This window comes from Fukomys damarensis, unplaced genomic scaffold, assembly GCF_012274545.1.
Source record: "Fukomys damarensis isolate Sample0158 unplaced genomic scaffold, DMR_v1.0_HiC HiC_scaffold_14, whole genome shotgun sequence".
Lineage (NCBI taxonomy): Eukaryota > Metazoa > Chordata > Mammalia > Rodentia > Bathyergidae > Fukomys > Fukomys damarensis.
The window spans coordinates 1,583,840-1,598,673 of record NW_022900926.1 but is presented as its reverse complement, the minus strand read 5'-3'; the positions used below and the strand labels follow the sequence as shown (position 1 = coordinate 1,598,673).

Genomic DNA, 14,834 nt, shown 5'->3' with positions numbered 1-14,834 from the left:
CAAGTTGCCAAAGGCAAAAACTCTGATGAAAATGTCCCTACAGATTTGCAGCGTAACATGTTAATTAGTAGCAGATAGGATTAAGTGTGAAAAAGGCAAACTTCATGTGGATTGTATCAAAATAAAGATCCTGGGTATTCTGAATTTTACCTTTAGGACAGCTTAACCTCCTCCTTATTCCCCAGTTGAAAGATTCTCCTTCTGGCCAGCAGTACAGATCTCTGTATCTACTCCAGTCCCAGTCTCTTGGTCACTACAGATTTTCCTTTGATACACCTGGTCCTTTCCTTGACACGCCTTTTCAGGAACTCTTGAAGATGACTGTTTTTACTTCCTCTCCTATCTGCAGTGACTAAAGTCACTGACGTGTTAAAGGACTTTTATGATTTAAATAGAAACGACCCTGTGAAAGGTGCAGCCTTCGGGAGGTCTGCACCACAGGCAGGACCCTCCTCAGCGGGTTAGTCTGTTGGTTAGTTCCGAGCAGAGGCGTTGCTAGGAGGTGCAGTCACGTTGGGGAGGTGGGTGGGCCCTGGGGTGCCCCTGAGGGCTCCCCGGTCCCGTCCCCACCCTTCCTGCCCCTTTCTGCTTCCTGCCTCCTCATGAGCTGTCTTCTTCCTTTACATTTCTGCTCTGGAGTCAGCTGACCTTGGTCTGGAATCTCTGAAACCGCGAGCCAAAATAACCCTCTCTTCTTTACGTTGTGCAAGTCAGGTATTTTGTCCCCATGACAAGAAGCTGAGTAGTGTAGCTTTCATTTAAGTTCTCATGTCTGGGAGAATGTCAGTGTGAGCCACCGGGTCGGAACATCTGCTGGCCTCTAGAGCCGGATGGGATTTCTCAGAAGTTATTTTTTGTTAATGTGCCACTGTCTATGCACTGCAGATTGATAGAGAGGCCTTTTCAAAAATTAGAACAGCACTTAATGGTTCCGTTTAATTGATCAGATCCCCTAAATTAGTTTTTTGGGTTGAGGTTAAACTTTATACGGTGTTTTCCCTGGTGGTCATATACCTGCATATCCCAAACAGCCACCAGTCAAATACTTAAGCCACTGGAAGGGAACCAGTGTGATTTCTGCATTGCAAAAGTTTTATTGTTTTTCAGCATCGGGGGAAAAAAAAAAAAAGGTAAAACATTCAGAATACCTGGCCTTCTAAATGAAAATCCTAGTGCCAGTAACCAAAATACAGATCTCCCTAAGTCAATAAATGTTTGAGAAGACCAGAAACTTTGCTCGTGTTACATAAATCTGTGCACGATTTTGTTTTTGTTTTTGTTGAGATGGGGTTCAGCTGTGCTGCCTAGGTGGGCCTCGAATTCTTGGGCTCAAGCAATCCACCAGCCTTGACCTCCTGAGTAGTTTGGACTACAGGTGTGTGCCACTACCCCCAGCTCTGCGAGCCTTCTTAAAGTTTGAGAGTTGACTTACATTTTGACCTGACTGCTTAATGAAACAGAAGAAACTAAGAAGCAGATGACACAATAGAGCTTTAAAGATGTCAGCCTTTGAGTTTATCTGCAGTTAGGCTGTGCACATCGGAGATGTGTCCTGGGGACTGCAGCACAGTGCCACACAGCGGCAGCCCTCATTTGAAACAACGTGACGACGCTTGCCGAGGCTGCAGGATGCTGAATACTGATTTGGGGAAGACAGTGGCTCGCTGTTCTCGAGGTTCCTTTCCAACTCAGTGTGGTAGTGTCTCGGCAGGAGATCCCAGGGCCTGCCCTCACCCGTGTCCTGGCCTGGCCCAGGCCCGGGGAGTCTCTGAGGCAGGGCCTGGCATCTGTATTGTGACCCCGTGAGGGTCCCCTTGCTGAGCCCAGCTCAGGAGCCCCAGCTGCAGGGTCAGATTCCTCCCCACCCGGGGCTTCCGGGAAGCCTTGTGCTCAGAGCGAGGTGAGGCAGGGAGGGAGGAGAGGGATGCATCACTGTAGGCAGCCCCACCAAGAGACGCTGCCCGAGGGTGGCCCCAGCATGCTGGCTGGGTAGAGCAGTGTTTCTCAGGGGTGTCCACCGTGCCCCTGGACTGGAAGTCAGATGAGGGCTGCCTCTGGTCCCTGCTGGTGACCATCCACACCGTCCTCTTCTGCTTGAGCTGTTACAGATCAGCTGAAGGCTCTCCCCTAGTTGGTTAGGAACTGCGCCCTGGGAAGTACGGTGCTTCCCGCCTGCAGCTTAGAGTGCCACGTGATGCTGTTGGCGCCCCCGCCCAGCCTCCCGGCATGGAGATGGGGCTCCTGCTGTCCTTTGCCACTGTCATCCTCTGCTGCCGGCCACCTTGAGTGTCACCAGGTCTGGCTGCCGGTCGCTCCCAGGGCCCCCAGCTCCTGTGTGCCGTCCAGTGTGCTCTATCACAGACAGGCGAGAGTAGGCCGTGAGCGGACGTGGGCTGTGCGTGTGAAGGGAGTGACGGCAGCCCACACACGCGTGTCCGACTCCTGTTGGTCACCGGTGAGAGAGGGCCCTCACAGACCTGAACGAGGGGGCCGGAGGTCTGGCTGCCGGTCGCTCCCAGGGCCCCCAGCTCCTGTGTGCCGTCCAGTGTGCTCTATCACAGACAGGCGAGAGTAGGCCGTGAGCGGACGTGGGCTGTGCGTGTGAAGGGAGTGACGGCAGCCCACACACGCGTGTCCGACTCCTGTTGGTCACCGGTGAGAGAGGGCCCTCACAGACCTGAACGAGGGGGCCGGGGGGGGGAGGGCCTGCCGCTCCCGCTGCCTGCAGGGGTCTGGTGGGCACTTACGGGGGTCACACAGGGCCCCTGGGCAGCACCAGCCCTCCTTCCCGTCTCACAGTGTGCCACCAGGCCGTGAAAGCGAGGGTTCGAGGCCTGCACCCTGGGATTCCGCTCCTTCCAGCTGGGTATGGGTCAGTACGCTCACCCTGGCTCTTCCATCCTGCCGCAAAGGAACCACGCTTCAACTCACTGAGTCAGTGTTGATGTTAAAGACAATTTTCAGTTAAAAAGTGGGGGAAATGTGGGAGGCCCTAGGTTCAGTTCCTAGCATCGCAGAAACAAACAGCAGCAACATTTGAAGAATTATGTTTCTAGCATTTAAGATTATCAAAAAATATAGGATGCATTGGAAATACCACTGACGAGTTTTTATTGTATGCAGTTTGTAGGATATTTGTTACTGCTCGCGCTTTTAAGCAGTGTTTGTTTTGACTGAGCCCCTATTAATAGAGAAATGGGAAGCCGCCCGCGGCTGGCGGAGCCTGCACTGCAGCTGGCCTGGCCTCTTTCATTCTTTTACTGTCTGGGGCTTGAAGTCTCCCCCTTGGGAACAGGGCCACTCTTTTCCTGTGCTCAGCTCTCCCTCGTATACCCTACCATCGGAAGTTTCTCCTGCTTGTGTCATGGAGACGAAGGTGAGAGTGGGTGCCCTGCTCCCCACAGTCATCCAGGGCTCAGGCTTCCTCCTCACATCTCCCTTTCAGTCTGCTGAAAGACAGAGAGATGGAGGGTGCGCAGGAAGCCATGGGGCCTCGTCCGGTTGTCGGACTGGGCAGCGCTGCCCTCCTTAGCTGTGAGGGGTGGGGATCATCTTGTCCTCTCCCTCGGGAAGGACGCAAGTTCTGGTGAGCACGCGGCAGCCACTGCCCCGCCGGAGCTGAGCTGGAAGTAGCAGGGAAGGGGAGGGGGCGTGGGAGCCAAGCTGGGGCTGCCTGCGCGTGCAGCGTGGGCAGCGGGCACTCCGGAGGGTCTGGCCAGCCCAGCCCACCTGTGCAACCCAACATTACGATGTTTATAGAAATGACTGCAGTGTTTGCAGGAAAGTTTAAACATGTGGATTAAATAAATGGAAAAGTAGCTTTTCCAGCAACCAGTGTTTCCACTCAAAGGCAGGAAGAAGTTTGTGTCAGTGTCACTGAGTTATGAGTGTGGAAGCCTGTGAATATGAGGTGACTCAGAATTTTAGAAATATATATTGAGCTAAATAACTTTATGTTTAATTTAGTATGTGTTTACTGGGTGTTTAATAGGTGCCGGATGGTGCGAGGGTAATAGCAGTAAGTTAGTCCCTCACAGGGACCGTAGTTACTGGGCAGAGATAAGCGAGTAGGTGGGTACTAAAGTGTCGGATGAATTTTCAGATCGAGCGCAGGGACCGGTAGGTGCATGTGAGGGGTGGTGATAAATGCCAACTCTGTGGGTCTCTGCCATGTGTGTGCCCTGGGGGGTGAGTCCGTGCACAGCGTCCTTATTTCTCAGTTCGTGGGAAGACACTGCCTTTCAGGTTTCTGTGGTGACCCGGAATGATCTGTGTGGCACCATGCTTGGTACGACCACAGCGCGGTAGTTATTCTCATTAATATAACTGAAGCAAGTGGAGTTCAGATTGGGGAGAATGAGCTGCCTCTCACTAAGTATGAATGCTGCGCCTCCAGTGCACGTGGTACTGGGGACCAGAGTGCAGGTGCATGGGTGTGCCTGTCTTCAGTGTTTATAGAGACATTTGATTGTAGGCCTGCAGGCTCCAGGTTTATGCGCAGCCTCCCCTCTTTGCTGCCTGGAGCCCTGTCAGCTTCCCCATCCCTCCTGCCTCTGCCCAGGGACCTGCCTGCTCCCCCAGTCACCTCTGCCCAACCTGTCCCCACCTTTCACCGCCTGCGCATTCTGATGGCTTCCTACAGGCAGCCTGTTCTCCGCATGCAAATCTTCCTTAGCCCCTTTCCTTAAGCTTATTTTCCCCCGTTTACCTCAGAAACAATATACCATCTCCCTTCTGTCTTCACACGCTTATTTTCCGTTTGAGGTTCAGATTTTCCCTCCCGTCATCCTGGTGTGCCCTATGGGAGCCTCTTCCTGCCGGCCCTGCCCAACTGCTGTCTGACAGTGCTCTGCTGAGCCCTCTTATCTGGCCCCCAGTGGTTCTACTGCATTCTGGCCTTCCTGAGTTTCCAGGACCCACCTTATTTTATACCCAGGAAATGCCCTATAATTATGTTAATCAGAGAGATGTTGAATGGCCAATTAAATTTACCTAGCATTAAAAATAAATTCTAAAAATTATCTCCTATGTGGATATGTTTTATTTCAGTGTCAGAACTGCAGAAATATTCCTTTTTTATACATGTAAGTCACCGCAGCTGTATGTGGAATGAGTAGGAACCATTCATTACATTGTTTTTTGGGATTTTTCTGGTCCTGGTTATCGATCGCAGGAGTTCCCAGTCCTAAAGAGTTGCCTTCATTTTGTACATTAACTATCAGATGTGATCTATTGAAATTTTTTCTTCGTTAATTTTTTAAAAAAGATTTAGTTTGCCATGAAATTACTTGTTTTTCTCGTATTCAGTGAGTGTCTTTATGTGCCATTTGCTGCAAAGATTTTCGAACTCCTTCAGCTTCGGCAAGGAAGTCGCTGCTTGAGGCAGCTGGAAATCCTAGCATGCACAGATGGAGCACATGTGTGCTGAGGTCACAGGCCTGCAGCCCTTGAGAGACAGCCTGCCCCTCACCAAACCAGAAGACTTGCAGATGCAAACCCCACCCTGCTGCTGCAGTGAGCACGCCCATGGAGGACTTGCCCAACACTGATTAGTAGAAGAGCGAGTGCTAAGTTACCGCATGTGACCCTGCACTGCCCCACACGGGACTGGGGCCTCTCCCCAGGCCCTGCCCTGGCCTCTGCCCTCTCCTGTGGGTGCCAGCCACCACACCGCTGCCTGGGCTCCACGCTAAACCAGCCCTTAGTCTTCCTGATTGCTTCTCCTCCATGATTAGAGAAATCAAAACAAAAGGAGTGAGTACACAGAAGGCTTCTGTGTTAGCTCTCACCGTTCCCTAAAACTGTCCCATCTCCACCCTCCACAAGGGTATATCTCCCTCAGCTTGGACACATCCAGACACCGTGAGACTGCGGTTCAGAAACTGCTTTCTACTGCTTCTCTCACTGACTGCCTTTTCCATCACGAACACTCACTGTCCTTAGTTCTGCGAACTTTATGCTTACAGAACCTGGCGTGTGCTTTCCTGAGTTACACTGGAGCGAGTGGTTCATAGGCTCCTTAAGAGCACTGTTCATGTATAACTTAATGTTCTATGCCTCTTGGCACTTAGCAGAGGGGTCCGCTCATTATAGTAGTGTAGTGTTAACTGAGCCAGGCCCTGTAATCCCACCTACTCAGGAGGCTGAAGCAGGAGGATCACAGGTTCAAGACCAGCCTAGGCAATCGCTTCTTAGCCTTTTGACCAAGATCAAGTGAAGACCATCCCAGGCAACTTAGCAAGACCCTCTCTCAAAGTACAAAGATAAAATGTTGGCAATATAGCACATTGGGTAGAACACTGGCCTTCCATGTGCCAGGCCCCAGCTCTGTTCCCCAATGTATGAAGAAGTGTTTCTTGGACAGTTATGAGTTATTCTCTTCAAGATAAGCTGGTTTCAGGTGCTTTCTTGATGAACTTGGCATTTGGGATAGAGATCGTGTGTCATCCCACATTTTTCTCTCACAGGATTCGCTCTGGATTTTCCGGGAACCAGTGCCTCTGTGTTTTATTAACAAGGTTGATCTCATGGCCCATGAATCTGCCCTCTTTCTTGGCAGCCTCGTGTGCAAGCTGAACACAAGGACCACCATCCTGGCCGCCACCAATCCCAAAGGCCAGTACGACCCCCAGGAGTCTGTGGCAGTGAACATCGCCCTTGGCAGCCCACTTCTCAGTCGATTCGACCTGATCCTAGTCTTGCTCGATACCAAGAATGAAGACTGGGATCGTGTCATTTCCTCCTTCATCTTAGAGAATAAAGGTGTGCAAAGAAAACCATTCAGGCTGACACGGAAAGCTCCGGTCTAAATGAAGGAAATTCTCCTTGAAAAAAAGAAACGCCCCAGATACCCTTTTTACACACCACGAAGGGATGCTTAGCCAGAAGGCAGGAGTGAGGGGAGGTGAGCGGAGGGGGGGCCTCGCCACCTGCTGGCTGAGAAGACCGCCGAGGCGACCTCTTGCCACGCACATGACTGGATTGTGAGGGGAAATCGCTACATGCGAGTCTCTGTGAGCAGAGTTCCCATGCTTGCTGATTCCTAGTGAGCAGCCCGGAGTGCCGCAGGGTGAACCCCGAGGACGCGGGCCTTTCTAGTCAGATCCCAGGACTGCTTGCTCTGGGCAGCCACGGCAGAGCCTGCTGTCGTTTCGGGTGGGTGCGGGAGGGAGAGCCCTTCGCGGTGACACACATTGTGGAATCCGCCGGCCCACAGGTTATCCGAGCGAGCCCGAGAGGCTGTGGAGCATGGAGAAGATGAAGACCTACTTCCGCCTCGTCAGGACGCTGCAGCCCACGCTGTCAGATGCGGGTAACCAGGTTCTCCTGCGCTACTACCAGATGCAGAGGCAGAGCGACGCCCGCAACGCGGCCCGCACGACCATACGCCTGCTGGAGAGCTTGATCCGCTTAGCAGAAGGTGGGTGCCTGACACCGCGTGACGTCGCCGAGCGCCCCATGTGCAGAACGTGTGCGGCACCCGCCATCACGTGGCAGTGAAGGCCCAAGCCCGAGACCTGGCTGCTCCAGGCAGGAGGGGTGCTGGGTGGAAGCAGTGTCCTCCGTGTCCTCAGGACTGCCCGTCCCATGGGGACCGTCCCAGGGGCAGCCTCGCCTCTCCTACGTTCCTCCTAGCGCAGCCCTGTCGGCATTCGGTTGTCAGCACTGTCTGGTTCTTGCTCGGTGTCAGCCACTTGGGTGGTGCCCTGTGCTGCCCGACACGAGACTGACGTGGACACGTAACCCACATGCATCCCAGTGCCTCCTCACACTGGCTCTGTTCCAGTAACTCCTTAAAAGTTCATACGCACTGAATGCATCATATGATGAAATCATGCAAGCATAATAAAAGTATGATAAACAAAAGGGCCTCATTTTTTTCAAGGATTTATAGCTAACATTAGGGCAAGAAATACCCAAAATTCAGCTGTGCTCACTTGGTAGCTTTGAGAAACTCGTAAATCATAGACAAAAAGAAATGCCAGAAGTGAAAAATGAGTTTTAATTTTATATGTTTCTACCATAGATTAAAAAGTGAGTATTAAAAGTTGCTGAATATTAAATATATGTTTATACAGTCCCTTTATTTTCTAGAGTCCAAGTACTTTTTCATGTAAATAGGCAACATTGTGTAGTCTAGGCGGCAAGTTTAGGCCCATTACTAGCATAAAGCTGCAAAGTCAGTGGAATGTGGACTTTTGTACTTCATCTGGTAAAGTTAATTTATTATGAGTGGCTCATTCATAGAATACAGTTTTGGAGGAGGGGACTCAGGCACAGGATTGCATGTAGCCCCTCAGATGCTGCGGAAGTCAAACGCGTTTCATTTTCACAGCTCACGCCCGCCTCATGTTTCGCGACACTGTGACTCTGGAAGATGCCGTCACCGTGGTGTCAGTGATGGAGTCCTCCATGCAGGTGAGGATACTTTGTGCACTGAACATCTACCCTGCTTGGGAGCTTCAGCGTGTTGCCTGGAGTTACATACGTGATTGAGTTTGGGCCTAGTGAGTGCCGGAACACGCAGAGGGGGCCGTCACTGCCCTTGTTGCTGAATGCTGGAGCAAGGCAGGGTGTTTGGGCACACCTGAGCGGTGTCCGTGGTCTACCACAGCAGTCACTGCTGCCCAGAGCTCGTGGGGAGAGAAGGGACCCCAGGGACTGGACCCTGGGGTGCGGTGCAGGGCGGTACTAGCCCCCCGGGGTGAGTGGTTCCCAAGGTGCAGCTGTCCTGCAGCTCTGCCTGCCCTGTACCCCTGCAGGGAGGTGCGCTGCTAGGGGGGTTGAACGCGCTCCACACGGCCTTTCCTGAAGACCCTCAGGCACAGTACCAGCAGCAGTGCAGACTCATTCTTGAGAGGCTGGAGCTGCAGGGCCTCTTGAGCGAAGAGCTTCAGAGACTGGAAAGGTAAGGAAGGAAAACCAGGAGAGGGAACTAAGAGAAATCTTTCCATAGCATCTGAGAGACCACACAGTGTAAGCTGAGTGAAAAGTCTCCCTGTCACGTCTGCAGGGCACTGTACTGATTTCTCAGTGCGTAATAAACACTCCAAGACCCAGTGGCTTCTTAAAAACACTGAGTGCTAGCTCTGTGGGCTCAGGAGAGGGCTTGTCTCTTCTCCACACAGGTCACAGGCCATGCCAAGAGTGCCAGTGTTGGCGCTCAGCCTTCTTGTGACTCCTGGAAGTGTGGGCAGTGGGCCTGGAGGACAGCGGGGAGGCATGCGTCTTGGGAGTCAGTCACAACACGCTTGCAGAGCACTGCACAAATCTGGCCTGAACCCGCTGCGCAGACCTAAACACTTGACTGTGTCCCTGGGCAGCAGGAGTGAGGAATCTGAGACTGTCCACTCGGACCAGCGAGTGGCTGGTCCTTGGACGGACCTCCAGCGGGGCCTATGCTGGGACCACAACAGGGTGGAAACCTCGCTGCTCCTGCTGATTGTCCTGTTTACTTCCTCCTGACCCCGGCAGCATCTTCTTGCTGATTTATAACCGCAGCACAGCCTTTGGGGAAGTGGGGCTGAGTGTATCCTGCAGGCCCTGAGTGCAGGTGCAGTGAACTTGCCACCTGCTCTTGTCACCCCAGCTCTCTTATGACCCAGAGTGTGGTGCGGCGATCCCTTGCACCTCTGAGTCCCGGGTGTTCGACAAAGCAGACCCTTTGCAGCCCATTGTCCTTGCCTGTTGAGGGCCACTCACTTCCTGCAGCCCAAGTGACAGAAACGGCAGGAAGTGGGTTGAGGAAAGGAGCGAATGTGAGTCCGTCAGTGCTGTGCATGAGACAGGTGGCAGTGAACTTCTCAAATCCAAACACAGCTGTCCCAGAGGAGGGGGAAAAGAGTGCTGACCATCTGAAAGGTCAGGGTTGTGCCTCATGGTGGTCTTTGTTATGGGTATTTCTTTGTGATGTTCTGGCATGAGCCTCAGAGTGCTATGCACTAGACCCAACCTAACATTAATCTTACCAAGGGAGAAAAACCCAACCAGTGAATGGGGTCTCAGTTTCTTGAGGAAATCATAAAATCATAATAAAAATACTGGTATTTGTGACAGTCTGCCCCACGTAGTGGTCATCGTGCCTCAAAGCAGAGACCAGAGGTACTGCCCTGTAGGAGGGTGAGGTAAAACTGCTGATATTGCATGTTGGGGAAACTCGATTTCTGAGGAAGAAATAGATTAAAATAATAGAGCCGGCCAGGTTTGGTACCTGCCTGTGACCCCAGCTCTCAGGGAACGAGGGACTGGCCAGCCTGGCCAACTCAGAGAGGCCTTGTCTCACTATAAAGTTCACACACACACACACACACACACACACACACACACACGGGGCTGGGGGTGTAGCTCAGCATGAAGCCCTGCGCTGGATCCCCAGTACCCCTACGTAAATACCATATGAATTGTGGATGAGTTTTTTCTTTTGCTCTGGATGTGATTTTCCCCCAGATTTAGCACATGTGGGCTGGGTCATGGGAGGCCACCTGTGGGTGTTAGGGGGCCTTCTGAGGGACCTTGCTGCAGGGCGCCCGTTGATGGAGGACAGTCCTGGTGTTTGTTCGGTGTATTCAGAATGAGTGTTGCTGAACAGATCCTCACTCAGCGAGGAAGGAGGCTTTGACTGCGAGTGGCCAGGCTCTGCAGGAGGGGCGTCCAGCTGCCTGGGTGCCCCCATGACTGCGCTCCAGAGGCAGTGGCTCAGGCATGTGGAGCCCTGTGTCTGCTGGGCAGGATGCCCGTCCCAACTCCAGTCCCTGCCTGGTTCGATTTCTACACTAGTGCTAACAGTCAGCACCGCAGCTGCTCGGCCTGTCCACGCTGACCCTCAGTCTGCAGAACCAGTGGGCTTTCCCTCCAGCTCACTCCAGGGTCAGGGTAAGTCAGGGTGCCTATCAGAGCACTTTCTTCTGTTTTGATGTTTTCACAGCGTAGTTCCCTCTGCTGCCCCGGGATGCTCTTCCTGATACTCTCTCGGGCTGATGTTAGGCTTCACTTCCAGTTGGCTCCAAGAAGGTGGAGAGATTCTGGCAGATTCTGCTCCCCTCACTCGCGTTTTCCTTCTCTGTCTGTGCCAGGTTGCAGAACGAGGGTATGCATCCGTCCCAGCTTCGCGTGGTGGAGGCAGAGGCAGAGACCACTCCAGGGTCCTCTGGAGGTGGCCCTGGGGCCACACTGAAATTGAGGACTTCAACACAGCAGGAACCGAGCTGTAGCCTGTGGGCCCTGTCGCTTGGAGGCAGCCCCTGGGGAAGCCCAGTTCTGGACCCCCGGCCTGATCTGGGGCCCAGTGGGTCCCCAGGAAGAAAGCGTTCAGCTGGGCACAGAGAGGACGGCAGCGACTGGGGTGAGCCCACAGCAGCTCGGAGGACGGCACCGCGAAACTCTGCTCTTGTGTCTCCGGGCTCCCAGACAGCTGAGCAAAAGGCAGCTGTGGAAACTTCTGACAATAGATCTTGGGTTAAGGAAAAGAGCTGGCCAGGCCACCAGGGCCCGTTTGCAGTTGGTCAGCTCCCCTCACCAGAAGCCCCCCTGCAGCCTCCCAGGGCTAAGGGTAAAGAGACAAAAAGGGGTGCTTCTGGGTCTGAGGTGGCAGCCAGGGAGGAGGAGCTGGACTTGGCTCCCAGTGCCCCTGGCAGGCCACCCAGGAGGCTGCAGGAGGGTGGCCCAGTGTTGGGAAGGCCGGCCGGCCAGGCTCCAGCCCAGCTCCAGGGTCCTAGCCCTCTGCAGTCTGCTCTTGCATGTGGCCCAGAGGGCACCTCGGAGCTGCCCACCCGAAAGAGACTCAAGGTCCCCGGGAGTGCTGAGACACCGGGTGCCCCTGCAGCCAAGCTAGCGAAGTTTACTTTCAAGCAGAAGTCAAAGCTGACCCACTCCCCTGGCTCCCCTGGCACCACTGAAATGGCAGGTCCCAGTCAGGCAGCCCCCCAGCGGGGGTCCGGGACACAAGCTAGCACAGCTGTGTCCACCTTGACAAGCAGAGGCTCCCGGCAGCCCCATGGTGAGCCGCAGCAGCCACGCCTGGAAGATGTGTGCAGAGAGGAGCGAAGTGGTGGCCCTGAACTAGAGCCCAGGACCCAGGCAGGCTCAGCCCATCAGCCCAGTGAGCGAGCCCGGGCGGTGGCTCCCTGCAGCACCAAAGGCAGGAATGTCCACGCGGGCACGCTGGCCACCCTGGCAAGGTTCTCCTTCTCTCCCCCGGCGGAGTCCCAGGCAGAGCCCCTGCCCACCCCTGGAGGGAGGAACTGGACCCGTGGTGGCCCCAGCCCGCCTCACCCACCCTCGGCGCCGGGGCTTGGCAGCAAACGGATGTCCTTCCAGCTGCAGGCCTCTGCCGAGAAACCGGTTCTTTCCAAAAATTCTCTCTTCACTTTATCAGACCTGGATGACGAAGTACTAGATTTTGACTGGGATGAAGAGCTGAGGAAGAAGCCCTGAGTGTGGGTGGTGCTCCCAGCTCAGGGCAGCACCCTCAGGACTCACATGGCGTTTATGAGACATCAAGTGACTTCCAGGTCAGCTCCCACTGGATGGCCGGCCCTCGCGACAGTGGGGGCTACTGCTGCACAGCTCCGTCTTGCGAGTAGAGTGCTTGACATTCCCAAAATGCTTCTGCTTTTTCATCTTTAGTTTTTTAAATAAAAGAGAGGTTCTTCCTAAATCTCTTCATCCGGAAACAAATGCCAGGAAGGCAGTACTCATTAAATCTTAACAAGGCAGATGAACTCTTTGTTTTTTCTTTTGTGTTTTCACCCTGGTTGCACTGAGTGTGTTGAACATTTATTATCATTTGGAATGGTTGGCCAAAATTGTGATTTTCCTGATACCACTTTTGTGTTTGTCCTCATCACGAGATAGTGATGAGGCTTTTGTCCTGGGAGAGGCTTCTTTACACTTCTGTGGTATTCCTGGAGATCAGGTGACTGGCCGTAGGCCGCTTTTCTGAAGCATCGACCTTTGAATCTTCCGGTGTCCTGAGCCAGCCCATTGTGCCTCTCTCCTCTCGGAACACGCCTCCAACACGGCGGGTGACTGCGTGGTCAGAGGGGATGTGCCAGCCAATCATGTGTCGTGTGCCGTCGCCCAGGTGGTCCACGTGGGAATGTGATCCCTGCTCAGCTATGATTCCCTTGTCTTTAAAAGCAGGTGAATTACTGCTTGGAAGGAAGCTGTAACACAAGCCCTGTCTTTCTGTGTGCTTTTAAAATCACTTCTTCCTTGGGATGCTAGCGGGAGTCATTGGGAGTCCATTGTTACAGATTTTTCTCTTCTGAATTATGCACTTGTAACATGATTAACTCCTTAATTGTCTTAAGGACTTTTGGACATGAAGATTACTCAAAACTACACATACTTTGTTTAAAGTTTACTTCATTAAATGCAGAAAACCAAAATTTAGGAACCTGATTTTTCTTGAGCATGGAAACATTAATTTCAAAATTTGCTGAGTAAATTTTCTGGAAAATTTTAAACTGTGAGTACAAATTTAGTGTGCATGAGTCTTCTAAAGTTTTAAAGCATCTTAAGCAGCTGATAAACATATAAGCAGTGATTATAAAATGTTTATTATGTATTCAGTTAAGTGTATTCTAAAACATCAAGTCTCTGGTTTAATTTATTATTTCTATGATTAAGTTTAATAATTTCCCAGTATAGGGTGATTCTAAATAATTGTTACTCTTTCAGTATCCTTTCTTTCCCAATAACTAAAGGAAAAAGAAAGGATGTGAGTTTTTGACCAGTTGAATTTTGGTCTGGATATGTCTGATTATATAGACGAGTATATTTCAAAACTGAGCCACAGTGTGTGACTGATATTTTTCAGTGGCAAACTAAGTCTCTTTCTTACGAATTTTTGTCTTTGAAACTTGTTATTTTTTGTAGAAATGATGTGTTAGGTTTTCCATGCCTGAAGTACCTAATCTGTGAGGTTTGATCCATTCTGTTATCATCATTTAAAATATGTGTATTCTTTACTGTGAGTTTTGATTCTAGAGGTTTCATTTTTAGTGAGAGATTTCGTTTTTGTAGGTGACACAGCTCTTCAGCACATTGGGTAATCCGTATTTTAAAATACAGCGTTTGCTTGTCTCTCTTCCTTGGCCTCTGTGTGACTGCCCGGGCCATCTTCCACTTGGTTACCAGTGTCTGTGCCCGAAACGGTCCTCTTATTTATACTGACTGGCGCACCTTATTTTCAGTTTTAGTACTTTCTTCCAGGGTCATTTGGCCAATTTAGAATTTCCTTATGTTTATGCTTGGGTACTTACGCATCTAGAAATTAAGTACATAGCTAGATAATTATAAACAGACAAAATCATTAGCAGAAGGAAGTAGTCAGTGTAAACACTTCCCTACTTCATAAAATTTAAACTTCATTTTGTTTTTGGTACTGGGGATTGAACTCGGGTCCTTGTGCTTGTGAGGCAGCTAGCGGAACCACTGAGCTAAACCCCCAGCCCAAGAAAAATTGAACTTCTATCACAGCTTGCCTTTGTGTTAGGCCCGCCTTGCTGTGCTCTTGTCGGATATCCTCAGTACCCCTGCTCAGTCAGTGGTGTGTCCCTTCATGGGGACACTGATGTGCTCCTAATGCTGCCTGGAAACAGGATCTTCCCGAGCTGTGGTTCTCCCAACCCTCAGCCGCAGTCAGTGGAGGTCAGTGGTCTGGGGACACAGGAGAGTCACTGATGGACGCAGGCTCCCCCACTGTGTGGCCTCAGAAATGAGAAACGGTTTATTATCTTAAGGGTCACAACTACAGCTTTCTCTGACACAGCCCTTGATGTGTGTGTCCAGGAGGCACAAGAGCCAGGGGAATATGTACACTCTGAAGGTCA

General features: G+C 51.9%; 1 protein-coding gene across 4 annotated transcripts in view; it reads left to right on the top strand.

Annotated features, from left to right (window-relative positions):
* Mcm9 (minichromosome maintenance 9 homologous recombination repair factor) overlaps nucleotides 1–13,412 on the top strand; it is an 81,422-nt gene extending 68,010 nt beyond the window's left edge. For 2 of the 4 annotated variants that reach the window (XM_019210802.2, XM_019210801.2), the window contains 5 exons: nucleotides 6,560–6,762; nucleotides 7,217–7,420; nucleotides 8,336–8,418; nucleotides 8,763–8,908; nucleotides 11,073–13,412. In XM_019210802.2, coding sequence (XP_019066347.1) covers nucleotides 6,560–6,762; nucleotides 7,217–7,420; nucleotides 8,336–8,418; nucleotides 8,763–8,908; nucleotides 11,073–12,432 — 1,996 coding nt within the window. In that variant the 3' untranslated portion in view covers nucleotides 12,433–13,412. The remainder of the gene's footprint in view (nucleotides 1–6,559; nucleotides 6,763–7,216; nucleotides 7,421–8,335; nucleotides 8,419–8,762; nucleotides 8,909–11,072) is intronic. The other 2 variants (XM_033763201.1, XM_033763200.1) reach the window with 1 other exon arrangement.
* Nucleotides 13,413–14,834: the final 1,422 nt, after the last annotated feature.